Source organism: Mizuhopecten yessoensis, unplaced genomic scaffold, assembly GCF_002113885.1.
Source record: "Mizuhopecten yessoensis strain PY_sf001 unplaced genomic scaffold, ASM211388v2 scaffold9559, whole genome shotgun sequence".
NCBI classification, from domain to species: domain Eukaryota; kingdom Metazoa; phylum Mollusca; class Bivalvia; order Pectinida; family Pectinidae; genus Mizuhopecten; species Mizuhopecten yessoensis.
This window is the reverse complement of record NW_018408108.1, coordinates 16,769-42,351: the sequence shown is the minus strand read 5'-3', so window position 1 is coordinate 42,351 and position 25,583 is coordinate 16,769. Positions and strand designations below refer to the sequence as shown.

General features: G+C 36.0%; 2 protein-coding genes across 2 annotated transcripts in view; both read right to left on the bottom strand.

Moving 5' to 3' along the window:
• Window positions 1-8,547: 8,547 nt before the first annotated feature.
• LOC110458350 lies at window positions 8,548-13,907 on the bottom strand. Its single transcript, XM_021510007.1, has 8 exons — window positions 13,810-13,907; window positions 13,613-13,634; window positions 13,277-13,344; window positions 13,055-13,085; window positions 12,318-12,391; window positions 9,928-9,958; window positions 9,616-9,680; window positions 8,548-9,006 (listed from the first exon to the last, which is right to left on the bottom strand). Exons 1-8 carry the CDS (start codon window positions 13,889-13,891, stop codon window positions 8,954-8,956), a joined length of 426 nt encoding a protein of 141 aa, XP_021365682.1. The 5' UTR covers window positions 13,892-13,907; the 3' UTR covers window positions 8,548-8,953.
• A 4,079-nt stretch (window positions 13,908-17,986) lies between these two features.
• LOC110458346 (hemicentin-1-like) overlaps window positions 17,987-25,583 on the bottom strand; it is a 14,035-nt gene continuing 6,438 nt past the window's right edge. Inside the window, exons 2-7 of the mRNA XM_021510004.1 lie at window positions 24,618-24,905; window positions 22,763-23,050; window positions 19,827-20,081; window positions 18,948-19,244; window positions 18,631-18,848; window positions 17,987-18,121 (exon numbers count right to left, since the gene is read on the bottom strand). Coding sequence (XP_021365679.1) covers window positions 18,080-18,121; window positions 18,631-18,848; window positions 18,948-19,244; window positions 19,827-20,081; window positions 22,763-23,050; window positions 24,618-24,905 — 1,388 coding nt within the window. The 3' untranslated portion in view covers window positions 17,987-18,079. The remainder of the gene's footprint in view (window positions 18,122-18,630; window positions 18,849-18,947; window positions 19,245-19,826; window positions 20,082-22,762; window positions 23,051-24,617; window positions 24,906-25,583) is intronic.

The window sequence follows — 25,583 nt, the reverse complement described above, 5'->3', positions numbered from 1 at the left end:
CCCCCCACTTCCTCTCTCTCCCTCTCTCTCTATATGTACAGTGTATGTATACATACATGTATACGTCGCAGTTGCAAGGAACAAGGAAACATGTCGTATGTTATTGTACTATTTAAGTCCATAATGTTTGTTTTGTTCTGTGATTCTGTTGTTATCTTTCATCGTCCTTGGAAATGATGGTTGATTACTCATCAAGCTTATTCATTGTCAATGTCTGCATTCAAAGTAAATATAAACAGTTGATCAATGAGCTAGATGTATATATAGCCGGACATACATGCACGTTCACATTAATATCATGACTAGCATTTTCCTGGTCATTATTGAACTCCGGAAAATATACCAGACACGAGATCAGTGTATACTTCCGTCACCTGTTTGTACTTATCCCTCCAATTGTTACAGACATGTTTCGTTTTCCTTGTTCAGTTGTTCAATTTTGAAGATCGGGAAATACACACTCAAACTGTATGTGCGTCTGTCGTCATACTTCCGGGAAGGCAATTTATTTAAGTTCAATTCTAAATTAAACAAACTATGTGATGTGTTGTGTCATGATTTGTTTCTCGGAAAACCCAAAAGAGCCGGATGAGTTTGTTTATGTAAGTGTGTGAAGGATGTTTGGAACAACTTGAATGTAGAAAATGCATTGGGCGATGACGAGTTCAAGTGTATGTATCTTTATGTAGCTCGGCCTTCACATTCCACCTAGTTTGTATTAAAGCAGTTATAACCATGAACAATGATCGGTATTAAAGCTATGAACTATAGAAAAACAATAATTGCTCTTTAACCATCGTATCAAAATATTGGCCTTCGATCTTCACTCAATGCAATGAAGTCATGTCTCGTTCCCAAACGCGATATGTACACAGACGGGTTTGTATCATGGAACGACGCCATTATGCAGCCGGGTGTATATCATGGAACGACACCATTACACAGTCGAATATGTAACATGTAGCTGCACCGTTACACAGACGGGTGTATATCCTGTAACTACACCATTACACAGCCTGGTGTGTATCCTGTAACAAAACCATCAAACAGTCGGATGTATATCACGGAACGACACCATTACACAGTCGAATATGTAACCTGTATCTACACCGTTACACACAGCCTGGTGTGTATCCTGTTACGACACAATTACACAGCCGGGTGTATATCCTGTAACGACATACTAACACATTCGTGTTCATATCATGAAATAACACCATTGCACAGACGGATGTGTATCCTATAATGACACCATTACAAAGATTGGTATGTATTCAGTAACGAAACCATTACACAGACCGGTTTGTATCCATTAACGAAACCATTACACAGACCGGTTTGTAACTATTAACGAAAACATTACACATATGGTTGTGTATCCTGTAACGACATCATTACATAGACGGATGTTGCCCTGTAACAACTCCATTACACAAGTGGGTGTGTTTATACTTTAAGGACACCATTACACAAACGGGTTTGCATCCTTTAACGACACCATTTCACAGACGGTTGTGTATCCTGTAACGACACCATTACACAAACGGGTTAGTATCCTGTAACGACACCAATACACAGACAGGTGTGTATCATGTATCGACACATTTACACAGTCGGGCTAATATCCTATTACGACACCATTATACTGCCGGTAGTATATCATGTAACGACGCCATTACACATACGACTTTGTATTCTTTAACGAAACCATTACACATACAGTTGTGTATCCTGTAACGACACCATTACACAAACGGGTGTTTATCCTGTCACGACACAATTACACAGCCGGGTTTTTATTCTGTTACGACACCATTACACAGCCGGGTGTATATCCTGTCACGACACAATTACACAGCTAGGTGCATATCCTCTTACAACATCATTACACAGACCGGTGTGTATCCTGTAACGACACCATTACACAGCTAGGTGCATATCCTCTTACGACATCATTACACAGCCAAGTGTATACCCTGTAACGACAAAATTACAGAACCGTGTGCTTTACATGTAACAAAACGACACCATTACACAGACCGGTTTGTATCCATTAACGAAACCAATACAAATATGGTTGTATAGCCTTTCCCGACACCATTACACAGCCGGGTTTATATCCTGTAACGATACCATTACACAGCAGCGTGTACAATGTATATCCTGTAACGACACCATTGCACAGATGGGTTTGCATCATTTAACGACACCATCACACAGACAGGTGTATATCCTGTATCGACACCTTTACACAGCCGGGCTAATATCCTATTAAGGCACCTTTACACTGCCGGTAGTATATCATGTAACGACGCCATTACACAGACGGCTTCGTATCCTGTAACGACACTATTACACAGCTAGGTGCATATCCTCTTACGACATCATTACACAGCCAAGTGTATATTCTGTAACGACAAAATTACAAAGCCGTGTCTTTTTCATGTAACAAAACGACACCATTACAGAGACCGGTTTGTATCCATTTACGAAACCATTACACATATGGTTGTACATCTTTTAACGACACTGTTACACAGACAGGTGTGTATCCTGTAACAACAACATGACATAGACGGGTGCTATCCTGAAACGACACCATTACACAAACGGGTGTATATCCTATAACGACACCATTACAAAGCCGGATGCGTATCCTTTCCCGACACCATTACACAGCCGAGTTTATATCCTGTAACGACAACATTACACATATTGGTTTGTATCATTTTACGACACCATTGCACATATGGGTTTGTATCCTGTAATAACACCATCACACAGACAGGTGTATATCCTGTATCGACACCTTTACACAGTCGAGCTAATATCCTATTAAGGCACCATTACACTGCCGGTAATATATCATGTAACGACACCATTACACAGACGGGTGTGTATCCTGTAACGACACCATTGCACATATGGGTTTGTATCCTGTAATAACACCATCACACAGACAGGTGTAAATCCTGTATCGACACCTTTACACAGCCGGGCTAATATCCTATTAAGGCGCCATTACACTGCCGGTACTATATCATGTAACGTCACCATTACACAGACAGGTGTGTATCCTGTAACAACAACATGACATAGACGGGTGCTATCCTGAAACGACACAATTACACAGCCGGATGTTTTTCATGTAACAAAACGACCCCATTACACAGACCGGTGTGTATCCATTTAGGAAACCATTATACATATGGTTGTATATCCTTTGACAACACTGTTACACAGACAGGTGTGTATCCTGTAACAACATCATGACATAGACCGGTTTGTATCCTTTAACGAAACCATTACACAGACCGGTTTGTATTCTTTAATGAAACCATTACACAGACCGGTTCGTATCCTGTAACGACACCATTACACATACGGGCTAATAACCGGCTGTACAATGTATATTCTGTATCGACAACATTACACAGACCAGTGTATATCCTGTAACGACAACATTACACAGATGGGTTCGTATCCTGTAACGACACCATGACACATATGGGCATGTATCCAGTAACGACAACAATAAATAGATGAATTTGTATCTTGTAACGAAACAATAACACAGCCGCCGGTTGTATATCATGTAACACCATTTCACAGCAGCGTGCGTATCATGTAACGACACCATAACACAAATGGGTTTGTATCCAGTATAGACACCATTAAACAGATGAATTTGTATCCTGTAACGACACCATTACACAGACAGGTGTGTATCATGTAACGACAAAATAACGCAGATGGGTTTGTATCTAGTCACGACAACATTAAACAGATGAATTTGTATCCTGTAACGACACCATTACACAGACAGGTGTGTATCTTGTAACGAAACAATAACACAGCCGCCGGTTGTATATCATGTAACACCATTCCACAGCAGCGTGTGTATCATGTAACGACACCATTACACAGCCGAGTGTATATCCTTTTACGATATCATTCCACAGCAGCGTGTTTATCCTGTAACGACACCATTACACTGATGGGTGTGTATCCTGTAACGAGACACCATTAGGCAACCGGGTGTGTATCATTTAACCACACCATTAATTAACCGGTTGTATATCATGTAACGGTATCATAACACTGCCACGTGTATATCCTGTAACGACACCACTAGACAGACGGGTCACGTGGATGTTGACAATTGCAGTACAAGGTCAAGGGCCATTTCTTAAAAACACACATTCCGTATCGTTCAGTTTGATAGCAATCGTAATTTATGTATCATCAGTTAATTAATCGCCGTTTAGACAAAATTGGAAATTTCAAAATATTGTAAAAGATAATTTTTTAATCCTGTTTATTCTGGTGACATAGGAAAAGTTAACATTAAAGAAACAGGTTATTGAAAAGCAATTATATGTGTCCCTCCAATGGGCCTCCTATCGTAACGTGTTTTGTAGACTGATTTATACTTCTGGGTAGATTTTACTTCAACGGCACTCTCCCACCACGACTTCATAACTCCTTACAAAGACCTATTATCATATAGTCAAACAAAAGGTCAATGTGTTGTTAAAACAAATAGGTAATATTTAACCGTCTTTTGACGCAAGATTCTTATGACGTTTGCTTCTATTATCTGTTAAGATTTCCTAACGAAAAAGGATATTAATAATTATCATATTAAAATACCAAAATGTATGTTGCATCTGCCGTTGCTTCGTCGGAACTTCAAACGGAAACATGCGTAATAAAGAAAAAATACCGTTTTAATTGGACAAAACTATAAGTATCTGCACACATTTCTCTGTATTTATTTGTTAAATATCTGTGTCCAGTCATACAAAATCAATCACGGCTTGAAATCAAAAGTGAAAACAAGACAAGTCTGAATTCCTTAACCCCGATGTAAAAAAAAAGCACAGCGATGTGCATGTGTTTGATAACCAATGAAATATAACAATACATTTTCTTTTTCTCCAAGGAGAATCAAGCTCAACATGGTTATGCATTACAGTCTCGCTGTATATCAATACATGGCACAGATGCAGACCTGCCTCCTTTGTAATTGATTCCAGAATTTCACAAGAAAACTTATAAACATCGTTTTGTCGCTGATTGTGCTGAATGCTCAACAGAACAAGTATCCAAACTTGGAATTAGCATCCTTAGTATCATAAAACTTGGGCCACAGTCTTATTTTAGTACTGAAGTAGAATTATTGGGATATTGTTTTTAATATGTTTGCACCCTTAATACCACCATTCATCATACTTAACAGAAGAAGACCAATGCGATATAAATATAAAATCAAGGCATTTACGTTTCTGATTGACACAACTTTGTAGCGCTCGGAGATAGATTGTTCAGCAGACTTCATTCATTAGTTTAATGGTAAAGTCTTCATGCAGATCTTCCTTTTGTTGATATTTTGTGGTAGTAATTTTTGTTTAGCTGTGAATTACGTTTATGTTAACCTCATTTTCCTTTAGTGTTTCTGTTTTTCTTGAGTGAAATTTAAAGTCTATGGAGTTATTATCCATCCATTTATTTAGTTCCTGAAAATTCAACACATATATAACAAACACAAACACGTTTCAACCAAATGACATTTTGTATCAATACATAATTTATTCGAAATGTGTATGTAACAGTTTTAATGATGGAAGCAATTTTCTGAAGACATCTATCAAAACGGTTTCAAACTATGACTGTTTGAGATTGTATGACAAAATTCATTGCCGATGAAACGTCTAAAGGTATAATGAACAAAGGCGATAGGGGTTCGATCCTCGATGGCGTCGTACACATGGATATTCAGAGAGATGTATTTTTGTCCTGCCCACACAACACCAACAACCCAGGTGGATTATACAATGGTATGGGGTGGATGTTGCGGTATCTGTGCTGAAGCATTCAAGTAAGATGGCACTATAAATGATGCCGTTGGAAGCACGGTCCCATTACAAACAGAACACAACGCATCTCCAGCACACACGCAGGCATACACACATAGGGGTATATTAGCAAGGTGGCATACGACTAGTGGTTAGCGCCTGATAAGGCAACTCCTACGAATTCCTCAAAATTGTATTGATTAATGTATATATGATAATTGTATTAATTGTATATGTACTGTAAATCGCTTTAGAGTGGCTAATTCTAGCTAGATAGGGTGATATATCAAATGTATAATAATATTAATATTAACGGAGATTGAAAGCTTGAATTAAGATGGCAACCTCTGCTAGCTTTTAAATGGTATCCGTATACTTCGTTAAAATCTATTGAAAAAGCAAAACAGTCATTAAACTAATTTTATAAAACGTCATTTAAACTGTGTTGGTTACTTAACATTATTGTCTGATGTATATGATACATTTTATCGATGGCCGACCGACAAAGCAAAGTCCAACCCCAAATATTAACGTTGGTACATTGTGTTGATTCCGGGTGAACTGAACATGCCCCAGATGTCAGGTTTCACATTTAGGTTTTAGCTAAACCTATACTGTTCTGTCGTACTCTTTATGTGTTCTAAAAATAGAACGCTTATTCCCAGCGACAAAAAAAACAACATTGGGGTTCGTTACAAATGTTAATAATCATACACATTAATATGATTCAGTAAGGTTATTTGCGTTGTGATCCAGATCAGTATAGCATATATAGTTCGGTCAGCACATGAGTTTGACTTTCTGTAAATATAGTATTCTCTGATAAAATAGTCTACATGCACAATTGAACAGAACGTCAATCTCCGGTGGTGTTATAGACGTAATGTATGACATGACCCATATCAGTATGCCTCTAATGTTATGTGAACATACTAAACAGAGACATTTTAATGAGCCACTGTGTTAACGCAGATACCTAATCGCTGCATATTCATTGATATGTTGCAATTAAGAGGATTCGAAGGAAATAATTGCTACTACAGGAATCAACAGGATTTATAATTATTCTTACTTCACATACACTGTACCACAATAACTCTGGTGTTTCTAGAGTATGGACAAGTCCTAGTCCTAGTCCTAGTAGGTAAAGGATGGTGTATTGAGTGTGAGGGGAATGTTAATACAATATTCTACATTTCGGAACTTGAAAATAATATATGTTCAGTGTTTTGTTTACAGTATAATAAATTATTCATACTACATCGTCATGTTCATGTTGCTATAGTATATATGGCAAATGCAAAAAAAGTGTGATTGATGTTCCTATAGCTACCTAGCCCAGAATACCTTGCCCTTTAGTTTCTGTTTGGTTTCTAGAAAGGAAAAATAATCTGATAGATAGATATTTTTTCTTATGAAAATGATTGACATGTTAATCAATTGTTAAATCCCTATCTGTCATTAACTTTAATTTTCTAAACATGTCTGGCATGCGCCTGTAATGATTACAACAATATTTTGTTGATCAGATCATTGTTGTTTTTCTGCCTTATTGTAGAAACAGGCGGAACAATACTTGCTAGAAACAACTGTTAACATTATTCATTTACTCAACTTTTAAAGTTACCACAATCGTTCCATAAATGTCAATATCGTCCTGAGGCGTAAACCATTATGGACATGCTTTTCGCTATAAAATGGCATACATATTGTTTTAAAGATGTACACCTCTGAGAAGACAAAAAATTCCCGTATTAAACTTGTTTTTCTTATATGGATTTTTTGAAAAAGGAGTTAGTGGCATAGTAGAAAATGCAAACAAAATATATGTCGGTGTGTTCGTTTTTGTGCAATGATCGGTCAAAGATACCAATTTAACACACCACGTGATTTTAGGTGATTTTTTGGGTTTTAACCATTTGCAGAACAAATTCATACAATTTCTTTCAAGTGTGTTATCAGATATGTATGAATGTTTTTAGAATTGATGACAATATTATTTTCTTTTAAATTATGGAAGGGACATTTCTTAATCTTATTCTTTTAACTCAAAAAGCCGATTTTAGTTACCCCTACCCCCTATTTTCTAATGAAAAAATACTATTTTTTTACCATTTATTTTGCAGATTAAACTCTTGATATAAAAAGTTCTGGTATTAATTTTTTTTTTAATATTTAATGAATTAAATGAAAATGAGTTTCTCTTTCTAAAACATCTACCAAAATGGAGGTCAGTGTGCTTCTTTTTTTGTCCCATTATCATTTGTGTTATTTTTTACCTTTTTCCGAGTCATCAATCAAAAGTGTTTCAGTTACACTAAATACGTAAAAAAAATATCAATAATGTATAATTTTCCAGTTTGTTGCATATTATTCTGATCATATTGTACATTATAAAGTTGTACAGCAAAATTGAACCTGCTACAATTAAAAATGGCGACACAATAACAATTTAAGTGATCAATCTAGTGTCAAAAAAGGTGAAATTTTGGCCTTTTTTGAAGCGCAAGAAATACACATTAATACACATTTTCAAAATGGCCGCCTAATTGATAATTTTTTTAAATTCTTGTAAAATAAGTTCTACAAACAGCAGGCATCTAGTTTTTGACATATTTTTCAGATGCGTGTTTGCTAATAAACTTGATCATAATTTGTTAAATATTACAAAAAAAACATTACACCAGATCAAAACGAGACTTGAACGTAATTGAAACCTCAGAAGAGTACATCTTTAAGCCTTAGTATGTAGATCACAATTTGGACATTGAACCACTTAATTTGTTTTACTTGAAATGTTAAGTTGCATTAATGTTTATATACAGTACATGTTATAAATGCATATTTGTAAATATATTGTCATGAACAGCGAATAATTAGGTATTTGTTACATAAGTATATTTGACACAAAAAACAATCTAGCACTATTCCATCCGTTTAAAACATTGCACGTAATTTAACCAGTATATATTTGACATCTTATAGTCACGAATGACACATTTTAGATGAAACTAAATACACTTCTGACATCTGAGTTAAATCAGTTGACCAATGATGGGTTCCCAAACATCAAATTTCCGTAGTTAGGTCGCTGTCTATCCGTCCTTAATGAGTGACGTGTTGATATAGATTTGCTTTGAGCTTGAACCTAAATATAAAGCAAAAGAAAAGCATTATTTTTTAACCAAAACAAAAAGTGTCTAAAATAAAATGATCAAGCATCGCTGCAGTTTCATTTGTTGGTGTTTGCAACTACTATTAAAATTATTGATTAAATGTATCTAAACAGTTTGTATTTAGGTCATAAGCATTTTTATGAAAATTTAAATGAATCTGTATTGTAGTAATAGAGCAAAGGAATGTATGGTATAAATTACACGCGAATAATATTTAGACATAATATTTAAGGGAACAGTGCATTTCATGTATTGATCATTTCATAAAATCAACACGAACCTTTTTCCAAAATAAGTAGCCACGTCGTTTTTAACCAATAAATGATGTTTTGTTATGTTCTGAAAATATTGCAACATATAGGTACAATATCATTTGTATATAAGAAGTAGATGTAGGTAAGTTATAAAAGAAATACCCGCATATCAACGTATTTCTTAATGTAGCTCGTTTATTACGTAAACAGACAAACCTACTCGTGCGCTTAAGATATATATTCGTCATCACAAAGATGGAAATATGTGCGCCAGGTATTGTGTATGCATATAAGTGTTTTGCCGTGCATGAAGAGTGTCATCCTCACCTCTCCTTTCTTTGAGTTCCTCGTATACATTTGGGCCCGATACTCCTCCAAGTGTTTCATAATTGCTAAAAACAGAATCATTAGCTAAGTAAGTTAATTGAATACGTAGTCAATTTAATGTTAAATATTCATGTTACCGATTTATTTGCGTTTTGTTTCAAATAAGTTTTACCACAAAACCGTTCTATTTGTTTCAAATGTGTATTTCCCTTTTTCTTACTTCTGCATAATTGCAGTCTATTGCAAGTGCTTCTATTTCTGTTCAATTAAAAAGTTTTAAAAGGTGTCGTGCAGTTAACAAGTAAAGATTACCTTCTTTCTGCTCTTTCATCCAAGACAATATCTACATCAACAAAAACGAATGTTAATGAATGTTGATTTGAGATAGAAAATCATGGGTTAAACGTTCCTTAATCTTTAGCAATAACACAACATCTGTAATGGTGCGATACTTTTGTTTAATAATTACGTATTATTGGACGATAAACCAAGTGCGTGCTTGTATTATTTTGTCAACAGAATATGCAAGTGGAACGTTTTCTCAAAAACTTTCCGGGTATTGCAAATCCAAATAAGTGAACATTGGGACTGGTTTTCGTTGTCCATCTGGGGTACAATGTTATACCTTGGGAGATTTGTTAACGAACAAAAACAAACAACAGTTTCTATCTAACCTTTAGATCCACTAATCCTATGTTGAGCTCATGACCAGAATGTTCCACCTAGCTAACCAAGGAGGTGACTTGAAGTGGTGTTGGTACATCTGTTAATGTTGGTTCTATTTGAGAGCAAACAATATCGACAGATTGATGTCTTTATTGATTTAATATGTATCTATTTGCCAGCAGGACTATACTTTTTAGTGTTTGTTGTAGGTCAATATAAAACAAATCATTGGGATTTGGGACCCCATAGAATGGAGATCAGGTCATCAATGCTACATGTTCCAAGTGCTTCACTTCCATCAGCCATACACAAATTGTCTCAGCATTTGCGGGGTAACGCTAATGCAGCGGGCACGATTACTCTCTGCTAGTTTTATCGTTTTTCGTATATTTCTGATACATCAGCAAACTATTAGGCATATATCGCATTATCAAATATGTCATGGTCAAACAGGCAGAACAGGACAACCACTTCTTGTGTTATAGATGATACAATTGCGCAGCTTGTTTTGAAATGAAATAAGTACCAGGTGACAAATGTTTGCAAGCGTACAAGAACAGTCTAATTGACATAATATAATGTCCTGGGTTATGGACACTGGGGTTACCACAAACACACTTGCATTACATTTTACTTTGTCAAATAGATATGATTACAATATGTGGGTATAATGTTGATGTATGTAGCTTGAGATTCGACAACAGCGATAAACTAATTTAATGAGGCTTAGCGGACTTCCTGAATCAATCTTCCAAAGTTTTGTTATCTTTGTTATATGTTTAACCATAACAAACGAACATAGGTTGATATTTCTTAATTGTATCATCCTGATCAATTCACAATACAAACTCATTTCTGATTGAGTTGCTAGAGTTTTTCTAAGCTTCCTTTGCTTTGTTTTCAGGATAATGTTTCTGTAACTTGAATAACTGAATCCCCCAAACTATTATGCACAGTTCTGGATGGACAAATTTGAAACTTATCTCGGGTCAGTCAAAATGAGAACAAATAACTTATTTTAATTGGTGATTAAAAATAAATGTATTATAAGACAACACTTGTGATCTCAGTGACCTTATGGAAAACCTACAAATGCATCAAATGGTAAATGAACCAACCCGTGGTATTGCTGATACAGAGACACTGATTGATAATGTATACGTGTCGAATTTATTAGAGTGGTTAAGGGTTAAGATAGTGAAACATGGTCTTAGTGACCCCCCCCCCCCCCCCATGTGTGCATTGTACGTTCAATTTTTGCACATACAAAAAATGTTATATAGATCATTCAAAAACTTTTACGAAACAAAGTATTGAGGTGATATAGCCAGTTATCCTTGGTTGAAATTGAAATTTAGATTATTATGTATGTTTTTCAAATGTCTAAATGGATTAGTACCAAATTACTTAGCAGACAGTTTTTGTCTAGCTAGGAATGTCCATACAGGAAGTAGTAGGTTTTTGGATGCAAATAATATTTGTTTTCCAAAACACTGTACAACGTATTATCCCAAACACTTTTTTTGGATTGCTGGTATTCAACTTTGGACTGGACTTCCAGAAGAATGAAAGAATGTCAATACATTTAACAATTTTAAACAGAAAGTTGTCAAACATCTTCATACATTATCAATGCAGCTTTTTTAATGAAGTGTATTTTGTTTTAAAGTATGCTACATTAGCGTATAACTAGGTCAATTTTTAAGTTTTTGCTATGTTAACATATATGTAAATTAGGCATGTGACATTTAATTGATGAAACGACTTTGCATAATTGTGCATTCTGTGATATTCTTAATATAAGACAGCTGTGATAATAGTTTTAAGGTGATCGTGTCTTAGAAAGTTATGATACAATATATGTTATGCTATTTTTTCATATAGATATATTTATCTATAATGTAATTACTAATTAACACATGCATTTTACTAACAAGGGAACCATGTGGAAGATTAGCCCACTGCTAAACATGTACACATCCTAAATACAGAATTTCTATTATTAGTATTAGTATTATTATGAATACAAAGCATACCGTGTGCAGGTATCGTTGGGTCGTACATATTTTGTGCTGCAAAGTCTATTGTATCCAATTCAGTATACAGACTTCTGCAATAGACAATACCCATGTAATTGATTGCGTTGTCGTAATCAATTTAGTTTCTTAGTTATATTTATACGTACATGGTCTCAATCTAGCAAATTATACAGAAATATATTTAAAGTATATGTCAAGTGAAAAATGCTAGTTAAGCCACATCCCTTCGTTCTGATTGAATGTTTACAGGTCACATTGATACATCTTACTACTGTGTATAAATACGGTAGTTTTTCCATATTTAAAATCCCATACAATTTATCCTATTTAAATTAGATTAAATTGCAACAGTTGATATAAACAAATCTTGTTATGAAGGTCCAATTCACAAGTCCAGGATTTTTTTTTAACAATATTATATAATTTGTGGAAATTTATGTTTCAGATTCGGAATATCACTTTTTAATTGAAATTATTTAAAAGTTTGACTACCGAATTGTATGTTTCGATTGGTTATGTATACATATAACACTGAGTTTGGACAAGAGCAACCCGATACAAACAATATCAATACAATTATGTTTAGAAACAAGTTGAAAAATAACAAAACCGAATAAATTTAATTTTCTTTTATAGGCAACCGTCATTTATAATGAATTCATCAATGCATTAATGAGTTATCCGGATTCACGAGGTATGACTTTAAATGTTTGTTTTAGAGAATAGATAATTACCGTTCCTGATCGGATGTTATTCCTGCCATTGCTGTAAAATATCAATTGAAACAAAGTTAACAGTACCATTATTATGATAAACATTGTTATACGAATATTTTTTCCCTGTTATAATATTATATGTACATTCCAATTAAGAACTAAACGTTACCATTGAGAGTTATGGATAATAAATCCCTTAAAAATTTAAGCTACAGTTACTGATATTATGGTAACACATACCGTGTTCGGAATCCTCGATGCTGGCGAACGGTTTGGGGGACGTATTGGTGCTGTTCATCCGTCGTTTCCTTGATAACAGATAAGTTTTAACATCACCTATGGAACATTACATAAATATAGCACTATTATCAAATGTTTATAAATCTATGTTACGGTGATAGCATACCTACTTTATATTATGATTATAGAATAACTACCGTATATTCGTTATACGAAAAAGTAGACAGTTATGATGACAATGACAAAACAGGTAACAACAAATGCTGCGCTATTTTACGCAATATTATTATCGATTACGTATAAATTGAATGAATCAAATATACCCATTTTACTTACATAAATGGAAGATGTCCAAATCCTGTCAAAACCAATATCATGAAAGGGTACATTAAAAGCGCAACACAGTGTGATACTATCATAATAATATCGGATTATCAGAATGATTATCACAACAGACATATATCTTGTTTCAGAAAAAAAACAAATACTTGATTGAAAAGAAATAGCTAATGGCGGCGTTGATGTATACGTACTTGTCATAAACACACCAATCCCTAGGTTGATGAGCAGTATGAAAACGGAGACACAGGTAAGAACAATGGAGGTAACGAACATTTGTCTATAAAATGGACAGGCGTCATCGCAAACTGAAATCATACCATAATAAATATAATTCAAAGATCGTACAATCAAAAGACATAAATTGGTCTGTCTGTTAATTGGATTATTATATATACATCGTGCATACATCAATCAGAAATGTTTTACTTACAATCTTAGAATATTGACAAAATATGTATATACAAGTTTTGTGTATATTTAGCGTGCTATGGATCACTTCGTAAAGGTGACATTACAGTTGTTGTCATGCAATGCAATATTATGAGTCAATCAGGTATATGTACCATCATGAGGTACCAATAAAGAACTGTATAATAGTAAAGTAGGATGCTTCAACCTATTAAACTTTACCACTAAGAGTCTTGCTTGATGTGAAGACATTTGAGCGCTTAGGCTTGTAACTCATATCTTAGAGCTTTAGTTAAATATAATATGTATGCTTTCATGTAATGATTGTGTAGTAAATAGGTAAAACCATTATCCATATACCAGTATGTACATGTATCTGAGGACTCAGATCTCACGAGGGAATAGCGACTTTGTAGATATTTCTGAGGTGTTGATTTTATTATATAATGATACTATGTGCTGCAAACATTGCTCATCGTTACTGTTTTAATGGCTGTTTAGTTTCGATTCGTCTATTTGATCAGTTGAAGCAACCAGCGAATTCAATCCAATAGGAATTTGGCCACTGGAGTAATACAGCCAAAATACTGTCCGAATTACTTACGTCAGAATCATAAAAATCATCAGAATAATCAACTTTTGGACGGCATTTCCTGTTAAAATAAAACTTTGTGCACTGTTTCAGTATCTACTGGGAGGACGAAAAGATAAGATAAGTATGTATTGCTGATCTTGTAATGTTTTATCGATCATTATAAAACTAAGTATTAATTAAGTACAAACCCAGGTGGACGCTAGTTGCTTATTTTGTATTTCTTTATGTTTTTAACAACCCTAGAGAACGCGAGGTCTGTCCCGCTCCTTCGCGGAAGCAACAAAATAAACTGTTTCGAAATTTTGAAAACTATTTTACAAATTTTTGGTAATAATATCGTTAGCTCTCATTGCGATCATCTTCATATACAGTCGAACCTCGTTATCTCGAACTCGTATAACTCGAAGACCCCGTTTAACTCGAAGTATTTCATCGGTCCCGGCCAAAACTCTTCTTAATCTTACTTATAAAAACTCTGATATATCGAACTTTGAAAACTCGAAAAAATCGGATATCCCGAAGTGAAACATCGGTCCCAACAACGTAAATCCTACATAAAACTATCTCCTACCTCGAAGTTTCTTAAGATTCACAAGTCTATCATATATTCTTCAATTATTTGATACATATTAGACGCAGTGCTACGGTAAACGTCGTTCTTATAGAGCAGCTTACGCTCGGTCATAATTACTTCGATTAAACTTATGGCATTAAAATGTGTTTGACTGTAAAAACACTTTGTACAAATAAAGAAACAAACTTCATCAATGTTGATTAACAACAATTAGTACTTACTGCGAGCCCGTAAACAATTTGAAAAGCACTTTATTTAAACCAAAGCTGCCGACACATTCTGACCGGAAAATGGGTCACAGTGTGCGGTCATGCGTAAATAAGCTCCACAGTAAAAATCACAACCTAGGACTGGTTCGTTGGTTTATGTTTTTACAGGAGATTGTATGGCATTGATAATTAATAGAGAGATTATAGGAACAATACGATAATTATTGTTGACTACGTCGTGTTGAGGAGATTTCAAGTGTCATTGGGGTCTATAAATATGGATATGTTTCCTGATTAACTCATACCCATTTCGGAATGTCGAAATCAACTGAGCAATCCAACGTGTACGCTCCAATACAGTGATTTGTATAAAGACTTGCGCACTTTCATTTCCACATTGAAATTTCTATCAGCATAGCAGGTCGGAGACAGCATGTGTGTTTATTGTAACATTAATTAATCAATGAATATGATTATGAATAAGTTGTATATTTTTTATTCTATATAGTTATCTTTTTGTCATTTATCGACTGTTTAAATACGTTGATTGCCAGAGAAATCAATGACATATATAGCCTCATATTGGAACTTTACCAAGCTTTATGCCAAACATAGGAACTCGCTTAACTCGAATACTCGGATAACTCGAAGTTTCCCAACGATCCCGTCGACTTCGAGATAACGAGGTTCGACTGTATATGTTAATTCTTGATATATATGTATACATATGCGTTATGAATGGGGGGGGGGGATATCTCTGATTAACAACCCTCCGGATTTCGCCATAATTCCTTTCAAGGGATTTAATTGAGTATGGACTTATGTGATATGTAAGTAAGTTACGTATTGATGTCGATTGAAGTCTTGTATTTGAGTAGCAAGTGATCGTGCAATAAATGACGCAGGGGTCAAAATATGCTGAACACAAAAAGAAACGCACAAAGTTTCCTCCTGCAGTACACCTTCGCTGTAAGGAAATAATGGAATATTTGGTCAGGTTTTACTTCAAGAACGATCTCCCTTCTCGTGACGATGTCATTGTGTGACTAAGTGAGCTTCTTTAGTCCAAATCACGCGGCGTGATCAAGCCAAGCCGAATTTTTTCAAACAAATAATCTCAACGGATACTCTAAGTTCAGCCAATTTAATTTTTCACGTTGGCATTTTGATTTTGCCATTGACTGAGATGCCACGCTTAACGCAAATTCAGAGGGGTAGAGCAATTGCGATGTTGATGGTTGGTCATAGCCAAACTGCTGTCGCACGGCAGTTTGGTGTTGGCCCGTGTACAATTAACCGTCTCTGTACACGTTTCCGTGCTACTGGGTTAGTTTCCGATCGTCCCAGGAGCGATCGTCCGCGTGTAACGACCACACGACTAGACAGGGCGATTCGATTGTCGCACTTGTGCAACCGTTTCAAGACTGCTGTAGAGACTGCGTCGCATACCTTAGGTACTCATGGCAGACCCATTAGTCCTAAAACTGCCAGGAACCGCTTGCGTGCCGAGCGAATCATTGCGCGCCGACCTTATGTCGGGCCACCTCTGATACCACGGAGGCAGCAAGTGCGTCTTGACTGGATGCACAGACATAGCCCGAATAGGTTAGGATGCATCGATGGAGGCGTGTGATGTTCACCGACGAGTCTAGATTATGTCTGTATCGCTTTAGACGGAAGACAAGGGCTATATGGCAGACGCGGTGAGCGTTTCGCCGACGCATGCGTGGTTGAACGCGATATATTCGGTGGGGCTTCTGTAATGGTTTGGGGAGGCATCTCCCATGGAGTAAAATCCCCCTTAGTGGTCCTGGATCAAAACCTCAATGCCGTTCGATACAGAGACCAGATCCTCCAACCACATGTCCTTCCACTTCACAGGCGTCATAACCTAATATTCCAGTAAGGCAATGCTCGACCGCATGTTGCCAGAGTCTGTCTTGATTTTCTCACGGCAAACAACGTTCAGCCTCTGGAATGGCCCTCATTTAGCCCCGACATGTGNGAATGGAACAACATTCCCTTAAGGCGAATAGAATAAATGTTCTCATGAATTCAATGCACAGGAGAATCCGTGCAGGGATTCGTTTAAAAGGTGCCCACTTCAGGTTCTGAAGTGTCATTTTGTTTTTCGCGGGTCTCCCACTTTGAGTTACTACTGATGACACGAGTGACGTCACACATACTTTTCTTCTGCAGTATTGTAAAGAGTAGACTTGTCCCTTCATATTGTTATAACATTTTGTACAAATTTCCCAAAATATCATAGGCTATTGATGCATAATTTAATTGTGCGTTTCTTTTTTTTTTGTTCAGTATACTATCTGAGTGAGCTAAACACAATTTCTTTTTAGGTTTTTTAATACCAACAAGATGTTTTTATTTATTACGTTTATAACACATATTTGCCAAATAAATGTTAGATTCACCTTGTTGAGAAGTGGTGAATTGCATTGTTGAATTTTCACTACTGCCCTTTTCATTTGTTGCGAATAGTAGAACTGTGTAGGTCGTAGCAGGAATCAAGTTCGTGAGTTGTACGTGTGGGATTTCTTCAGTGACGTCTATAATGTCCCACGTGGTTGACGACTGCTGTAGTAACCAAACATGGATCTGCTGGTCCTCTCGGCCTCGATTATTACCCGGTTTCCATGACACTACGGCAGAACTCGCTGTTATCTGGTCAACGACCAGGTCAGTCGGTGTGTCTGGGACATCTAACGTAATAACAACAAAGTGTAAAAACAATTAGGAAAAATAATTGCATACGTCATTATCATGTTTAAGCAAGTTGAGAAGGGTTATATTGAAATAGATAGTAAACACATTGAATTAAGGAGATTTCTATTTTAAGTTGAAAATGCACACGAAACATGGTGTATTTAAGTATTTCCACATCGGATATCACCAATACATTAATGGCTATACGACGAAATTATGACAATCGATAAAAAAGCTATATTTTGAAATCATTGGATTTTCATGGAAAAATATAAATAACTTCACTTCCTGTAGTTTTGACAGGTCCATGGTCATTAGAATTTAACGAAAATGAAACTTCATTAACCATTTTATCAATTTGGAAATTCGTTAAAGAGAGTGATAACCACTTACCTATAATTAAGATAGTAAAGTGAAATACAAAATGTGGGTATATCGGGTTGATGACAGTTAGGCTATAGTTTCCCATCTGATGGAATTGGAATGTCGGGAAATACAAATTTACTTTGTATCCGGGACGAGATAGAATCTTGCCGTAGAAAATGTCAGACACCATCTCTGTTGTAAATATGATCGTAAGATTCTGTGTGGATGAGAGACGCTCTTCCTTGCTGATGTACATGTCTGTTGGATGAGGGTTGCTGATAAATATCAGTGACTTACGAAAAGGTTTGCCCTTGTTCGCAATATCAATCGATCCACCCTCAAGCAGTTTTGGGCTTCCTAAACATAGAGAAATATTTTTTTCTCATTGTTTTTGTTTATGATTGCATTCTTTAATGTATCATATTGTGTTATGATAATGTCTTATGTGAGTGTTACCTTTGACATCAAAAACAGCCGTTTCTGTCTGTATCAGCTGACCGTCCCTCCCCCTGATGGAGTTATGTACTTGACAGGCGTAAGTTCCACTATCCTGATATGAAACGCTGGCCAGTGTGAGGGTCCTGCCGTCAGTCGTGACGTCACCAGTGAGGGTCCTGACGAGAATTATGCCGTACATATGTGTCCAAGCACCGTAAGTGTAAATGTTTGGAACACCTGCCGCATTACATGTCATCACTAAATGTGTATCGTGTTCCGTGGCGTTTTGCACTAACAACTCTACATCCGGGGCATCTGCAAACAAGTCTACATGTTTATGATCTGGATCCTATATTTCAGAGAAGGTTTTTATCTCATTGGGATGAACGTGTGTACATTACTAAGCATATTCAAGTGCATAAGTTGTTGTAAACGAAGATATATTGGTTTCCGTAAGCCTTTTGACGTTACATACAGCATGCTTTTATTGACAAGTGTCGTTATCAAAGTTGACCTCAAATTACCATTCGGTTGTAGGCGAATTATTATATTTAGTTTTGGTACAAATATATCATTGTGTAAACAATAGTTAAAGGCACTTAGTCAAGTCTGTAACAGTTACATGTAATTATTCGTAACGACTAAATTGATACCAGGGAAGCTTATGAGATCATGGCATAATTGTTGGGATCAAAACAATATTTTATTTTAGTTTTAATTGTAGCCATGATTTCCCTTATTTTTTTCGCCCTCTGATTGGCAATCTTACAACACAGGTTACGAAATAATCTTCTCGATTAGGGCTTTGGTCGCTATTCGACAGCCCATCTGATGAATGTATTATACCTGTTAATTTATCCTAGTATGAACATGTAATACCACCAGGACAATACTCACACTGTACCACAAGGTTGAGATCGGACTTGGTGTATAGCGACCCAAACTTCTGAGATGATGACGTGGCATTACATGTGTACCGCCCGACCTTGTTTCTGTTGATATATGGTAAGTCCAGAATGTTGTTGGTCGAGGAATCCCGAGGATACCAGGTAACAGTAGGGTTGGGGTTACCTACAGCTATACAGGTACATTGGTAATTGTCTGTCTCGTTAACTGTTTCTGGATAGGCCGAGAGTGTTATAATGGGATCATCTGCAAGTTAAAATATATATTTACCAAGGCAAAGTATTGCAAGGTATTTCATAATCTCCCATCGATAATGATATTTTTTTAACTCTATCTCAAGATATATTAGAATATAATTCACAGTGCCATATTTCCCGCTCTCTGTATTCCAATACCCAAGACATAATTGCACACCAAATCCAGATTAAATGGTGTAGACTTAATGCTCCCGACAATTTCTGTTTGAAAGATAAGGTAAACGGTCAACTTGCATACCAAACGGACGCAAACCTTAACACCCTCCCCCCCTTTCCGGAGAACCTGTTTGGGACTAACGAGCAAGGTTGTCCGCTAACATATGTTAAAGCTTAATACAATAGAAAAACTAACTAACAATTCTGATTACTTGACACATTTTGTAGTGATTAGTATTATATTGATAAAACAAGGTTTATTACATTTTTTTAGCGCATACCAGCGCCGGCGGATAGCTTTCGGGAGTTAAGATATTTTATGTGGTAAAATACATTAGCAGGAAACACGCCTAGGGAAATACGTTGAATCGGTAAGTATTTTTGCGCTGATTGCTGTACGGCATAACTAAACACACCAAAGTACCTGCGGTTGCACGTGCACCGTGACCTGCATACGTAATCGATATTGTGCCTGTAATGCAATTATAAAGTTATTCTAAATTGTTTTAGTTTTAAAGCCATAAAGCGTTGATGTTGTTCTCTGTTGCATGCATCTAGCGCCTGTGCCTTAGCAAAGAGAAGAAAAAAACACATAACCCGCATTTTGTTCTTATTAGTGTAAAATAAAACGCTTTATCAGATAGCTTGCTAATCACATTCTTTATGTAAAAAGTTGTATAACCAGCGGGATATACAAAAGAACGTAGTGCACACGGAATTAACTTTGCAAATATTTAGATTATCATGAGAGACCCCATGACATATAGCGGTTAATTGCAAACCATATCTTGGTAATAAATCCTTAAACTTATCTTGTTTTAATTAAATGGCAAAGAACATACCAACAGGAAAGTGTTTTTTTTTAATAGATATTATTTTATGTTAAACATGCTTAATTAGCTAGAACGTCTGGATGGTTTGATGAATGAACCCGATTACTCTATGTCAAATATGAACATCACTACTGAGGTAAATTAGTGAAATGAAAAATAATATTCAAGAAAAAGACAGGATCTGATCTTAAGACTTACCAACCATTGATGTCATTCATACACAGTTCCCTTTTGAACCTCAATGTATACTTGAAATAGTGGTACAATGATTCTTCGTGTAATTAGCATACAAAATGCAAGATTAACTTGTGTTCATTGTGGATATTTAAATTCGGCCGAGTGAGAAGTAGACATAACTATGGACACGATCCCTGATTTTCTGAGAAATAGCGGTAACAAACGTCATTTGAAATATCCAAGATGACAATCTGAGAGACAATTTACATTCTGTATCCATATCGAATTGCAGTATGTATATAATCATAACGAGAGGATCATGCGTAACCTGTAACAAATATTTCATAAAAAAAAAATCTACCTTGCGGAAATTTTGTGTAATTTTCGATCAACCTCAAGGTGGGACATGCTATGTAGCGTAAAAACTCTATCCGAAATAGCTATAATTTAGCATTTTTTATTATTCATCACAATTCCGAACTAGCAGAATAATGGACTGGGACATCACGCAGTTTCTTAATGATCCTTTTATACGAGTAAGAAGAAGAATGATACGTAACTTCAGATGCAAAATCTAAGATGCCTACCTAATAGCAATTTTGTTTTTCGGATTCATCCTGAATGGCGCAGCGTACACATTCCTTTGTGATCCCTTCTTTTCTAAGAAAAAATCTGTATATTACATTTGTACCGGTGAAATATTGAAAATGATTCATTCTAAAAAAGCGATTTTGTTTACTAGTGAACAATGTCACTTTTGTTAATTTGACCAATTAAACACTGATAACAAACTACCATGAGAAAAAAGTACAGGTGGGCCATATGTTCAAAGTGAGATTAGCGTAACGATATGCAGGCCTCGAGATCCATCTGAGACATGTGCCGATTGTACTGTCCAACATAACCAGGTATGTTACCTATTAGGTAAAAAAATCTTGGAAAAATACAACGTTTAATTCCACAGTTAGCTTTCATGTTAAGGAAGTCAGCAGACTATGAAGGTTAGCAATTTTAACTGTTTGTTCGAAGGAAGCTCATGTGAAATACAAACAGCGTCTCCAAGTACAAAGTTAGGCTAGGCGATGGGCAGAAATTATGATAGAACTAAGGTCTTCTCTGACAGTGATAGTGATTACGTATAACTTGCATAGGTGATCATCAGGATAAGTGGTGACGCAACAACATTTCCCCCACTCCCCACCATTTACAGTCGAAGCTTATCAACAACGCGTAAATATCTGAGTTAATATGAAGGCGGTTATTAAATAATTAAATAATGAAAATAATTTCGCATACTTTGTTAAAATATTCACCAAAGAACCTACTTTATCAAAATAAGTAATTAAAGGAATGTAATAATAAGGTTTTACATTCTTTTCAAATATTTGCAGATAGGACTTTATTTTGTCGCGTAAGGTTGTCTAGACAGCATGTCAGTCGTACAAGGAAATAAAATGATGGTAGCAAACACATCAGCATTATGTCATAATTCAAGTTAACCTACATTGTACATCTAATGTTATGTCCAACTCCGGAGCCGATCCTTTGGCGTCGGTGAAGTCGTTTTCAGCCCTACACCTGTACAACCGTCCGCCATCACTGCTGGTAGGTGGGTCAAAGGGGAGCGTCTGTGATGTCTGGGAACTGACCGGTGTACCGTCCCTGTACCACGTGTACCGTGTGGTAGGCGGGTTACCGGCTGTAGTGTCACAGCTCAGACGGCCTACATAAGTATCTCTGGCCAGCCAGGGGAACGTGTCAGTCACCGTCAGGGCATGGATACGAGGGGCATCTGTTCAGGCAGGTAATACAAGTATTTATTTACGCACAAACAAGGAAAAAAATACGGTTTATATTTATTATGTGAGCCTCCAAAACACAGTCCTGAAGGTTTTATTATTACAATAATAGAATTCGTTTGATAATTAGCTGCTCTGACATAATGAAGAACTCAATTGTACAAAACTTAAAATTGAATGCGTATGGTCAGTTATGAATCAAACATGAAATCTCAAAACAATTTCAGGAGAAAAACGAAGTAATTATTTAATGTTATTAACAACTTTGTTATGCATATACACTGCAAAATGGTTGTATATTGTCATATCGAACAACTTTTTAAACCGCGTTACATAAAATAGTCATAGTTTGTCACTATTTGATCAGGTCGCTTCTAATTCAACGAACTAATACATAAATGAGATAGAAAAGAGGGGGATTCCAGGTTATATTACGTTGAAGTGTTTGACATTTTAAAAAAGGGAAACAGATGACCCAAATTCACATTTTTTGTTAAATTTTAAAACGACATTCCTGTTTCTTAATCAAAACAAAGATGTACCAGACACTTTCACCAATTACTCCTTTAACCTCGAACCATACTTTGTCGGTATATAGCCCCGGTGAGCTACGGTGGTGCAAACTTGGGACAACTCTGGGTATCCGTAGCGAGTCAGTATAGAAGCCAGGGTAATCCGTGTTGATCCTGGGTGTTACACCGTGACAGTTTGACTGGAACTTTAGAATTATTTGTAGCCTGTGTCTCAAAAGAAGCGATTGGTTTAAGAATTAACCAAATGTCGAATTATCAATTATACTAACACTTGGCCTTTTTATAAAAAATCGTAATATATTAAAAAATAAATGAAAAGGGAAAAAAATTTATTCAAAAATATATTAAAATTTCTCTAGATAAGAATATCAAGTAAACTCTGGGAAGGACATTGTGCTTTGTGAACCCTGGTGTAATAATAACCCGTCACACCTTAAAAGCACTTCACACAAAAGGACAATGACTACCACAGTATACTTATATTTGACATTTGGGCCATCGGTATGAGACCTGATGATCAATAGTTATATTAACACAATAACTACTACACTAGACTTACAGTAGACGTTGAAGACCTCGGTGCGAGACAAGATGATCAATAGTTATATAAACACAAAAACTACCACAGTAGACTTACAGTAGACATTGAAAACCTCGGTATGAGACCTGATGGCCAATAGTTATATAAACACAACAACTACCACAGTAGACTTACAGTAGACGTGGGAGACCTTGGTGTGAGACCTGATGATCAATAGTTATATAAACACAACAACGACCACAATAGACTTACAGTAGACGTGGAAGACCTTGGTGTGAGACCTGATGATCAATAGTTATATAAACACAACAACTACCACAGTAGACTTACAGTAGACGTGGGAGACTTTGGTGTGAGACCTGATGATCAATAGTTATGTAAACACAACAACTACCACAGTAGACTTACAGTAGACGTTAATGACCTTAGTGTAAGACCTGATGATCAATAGTTATATAAACACAATAACTACCACAGTAAACTTACAGTAGACGTTGAAGACCTCGGTGTGGGATGTCATGAAGCCCTGTGCTGGATGAGTAGCTACACATGTACAATTGGCTCCGTTATATAAAGGTGTCAGACGTATCCTTAGTACAGAGACTGCCGTGTCTGCTGTGTTTGCTGTTGTAGAGGTAACGCTACGACCTGGACATGTCCATGTCAGACTGGCTAGTGGGTTACCTCCCCTTATACTACATCGGAGTTCAATGTCGTCACCATCATACACAGGATCACTATTACCGGTCACTATGGCTGGGTTAGTTGGTGGATCTAAAGACAAAATGTATATGTGTATTAACAAGTATTTAAAGGGCTACACGCTTTTTTCTTCATTGATGCAATTATCCGATGCTGATCAATTGAAATAGGTTTAAAGCAACTGGAAACGATTAGCTAAACTGAACACTTTTGATGTTATACTAGCTCCAGGTGTTCTTATGAAGAAACCTTTTATTTTGTATAAACGTCGTTAATCGGTTTCAATAATAACTACTTTTTTTTCGAGACTATATTTCTTTCGTGATCATCGGATCACAACATTACTCTTAAATTACATGTCGATTGTTTATGATATTTCTATAATTGTGAGACTCAATGCTTTAAATTGTTTATACAATGTCTCTACCGGTCTTTTTATTTTACTATATGACCATTGCAACCTTATTTTGTGAGAAAACATTCTACAGTTTGCCAACTATTAAATAGCACAACTCTGATAAAGATTCATTCTGGACGCAAAAGAACGTCTTACATCCCTGATCCTACGTTTACGTTTGATGTCGACAACTTTCATCTTTATTTATTCTATCTTAAGATTGATACACGCAGTGTAATTTGTGAAGACAACCATTTCAAATTGTATTGTGTGAGGTTGTTAACACATCTACAAATTATCACTTTGATGTGCCGCTAGTAAAACATAAGATATTGCCAAGTATACTAAAAAAA

Excerpts from the sequence above, each read along its gene's own strand:
- LOC110458350 (XM_021510007.1), bottom strand. The coding sequence starts at position 13,891 with ATGTTCGTTACCTCCATTGTTCTTACCTGTGTCTCCGTTTTCATACTG. Across the intron at positions 9,959-12,317 it reads CCCAACGATACCTGCACACG|ATATTGTCTTGGATGAAAGA; the intron begins GTATGCTTTGTA and ends TTGTTGATGTAG. Across the intron at positions 9,681-9,927 it reads GATGAAAGAGCAGAAAGAAG|CAATTATGAAACACTTGGAG; the intron begins GTAATCTTTACT and ends TTCTGTTTTTAG.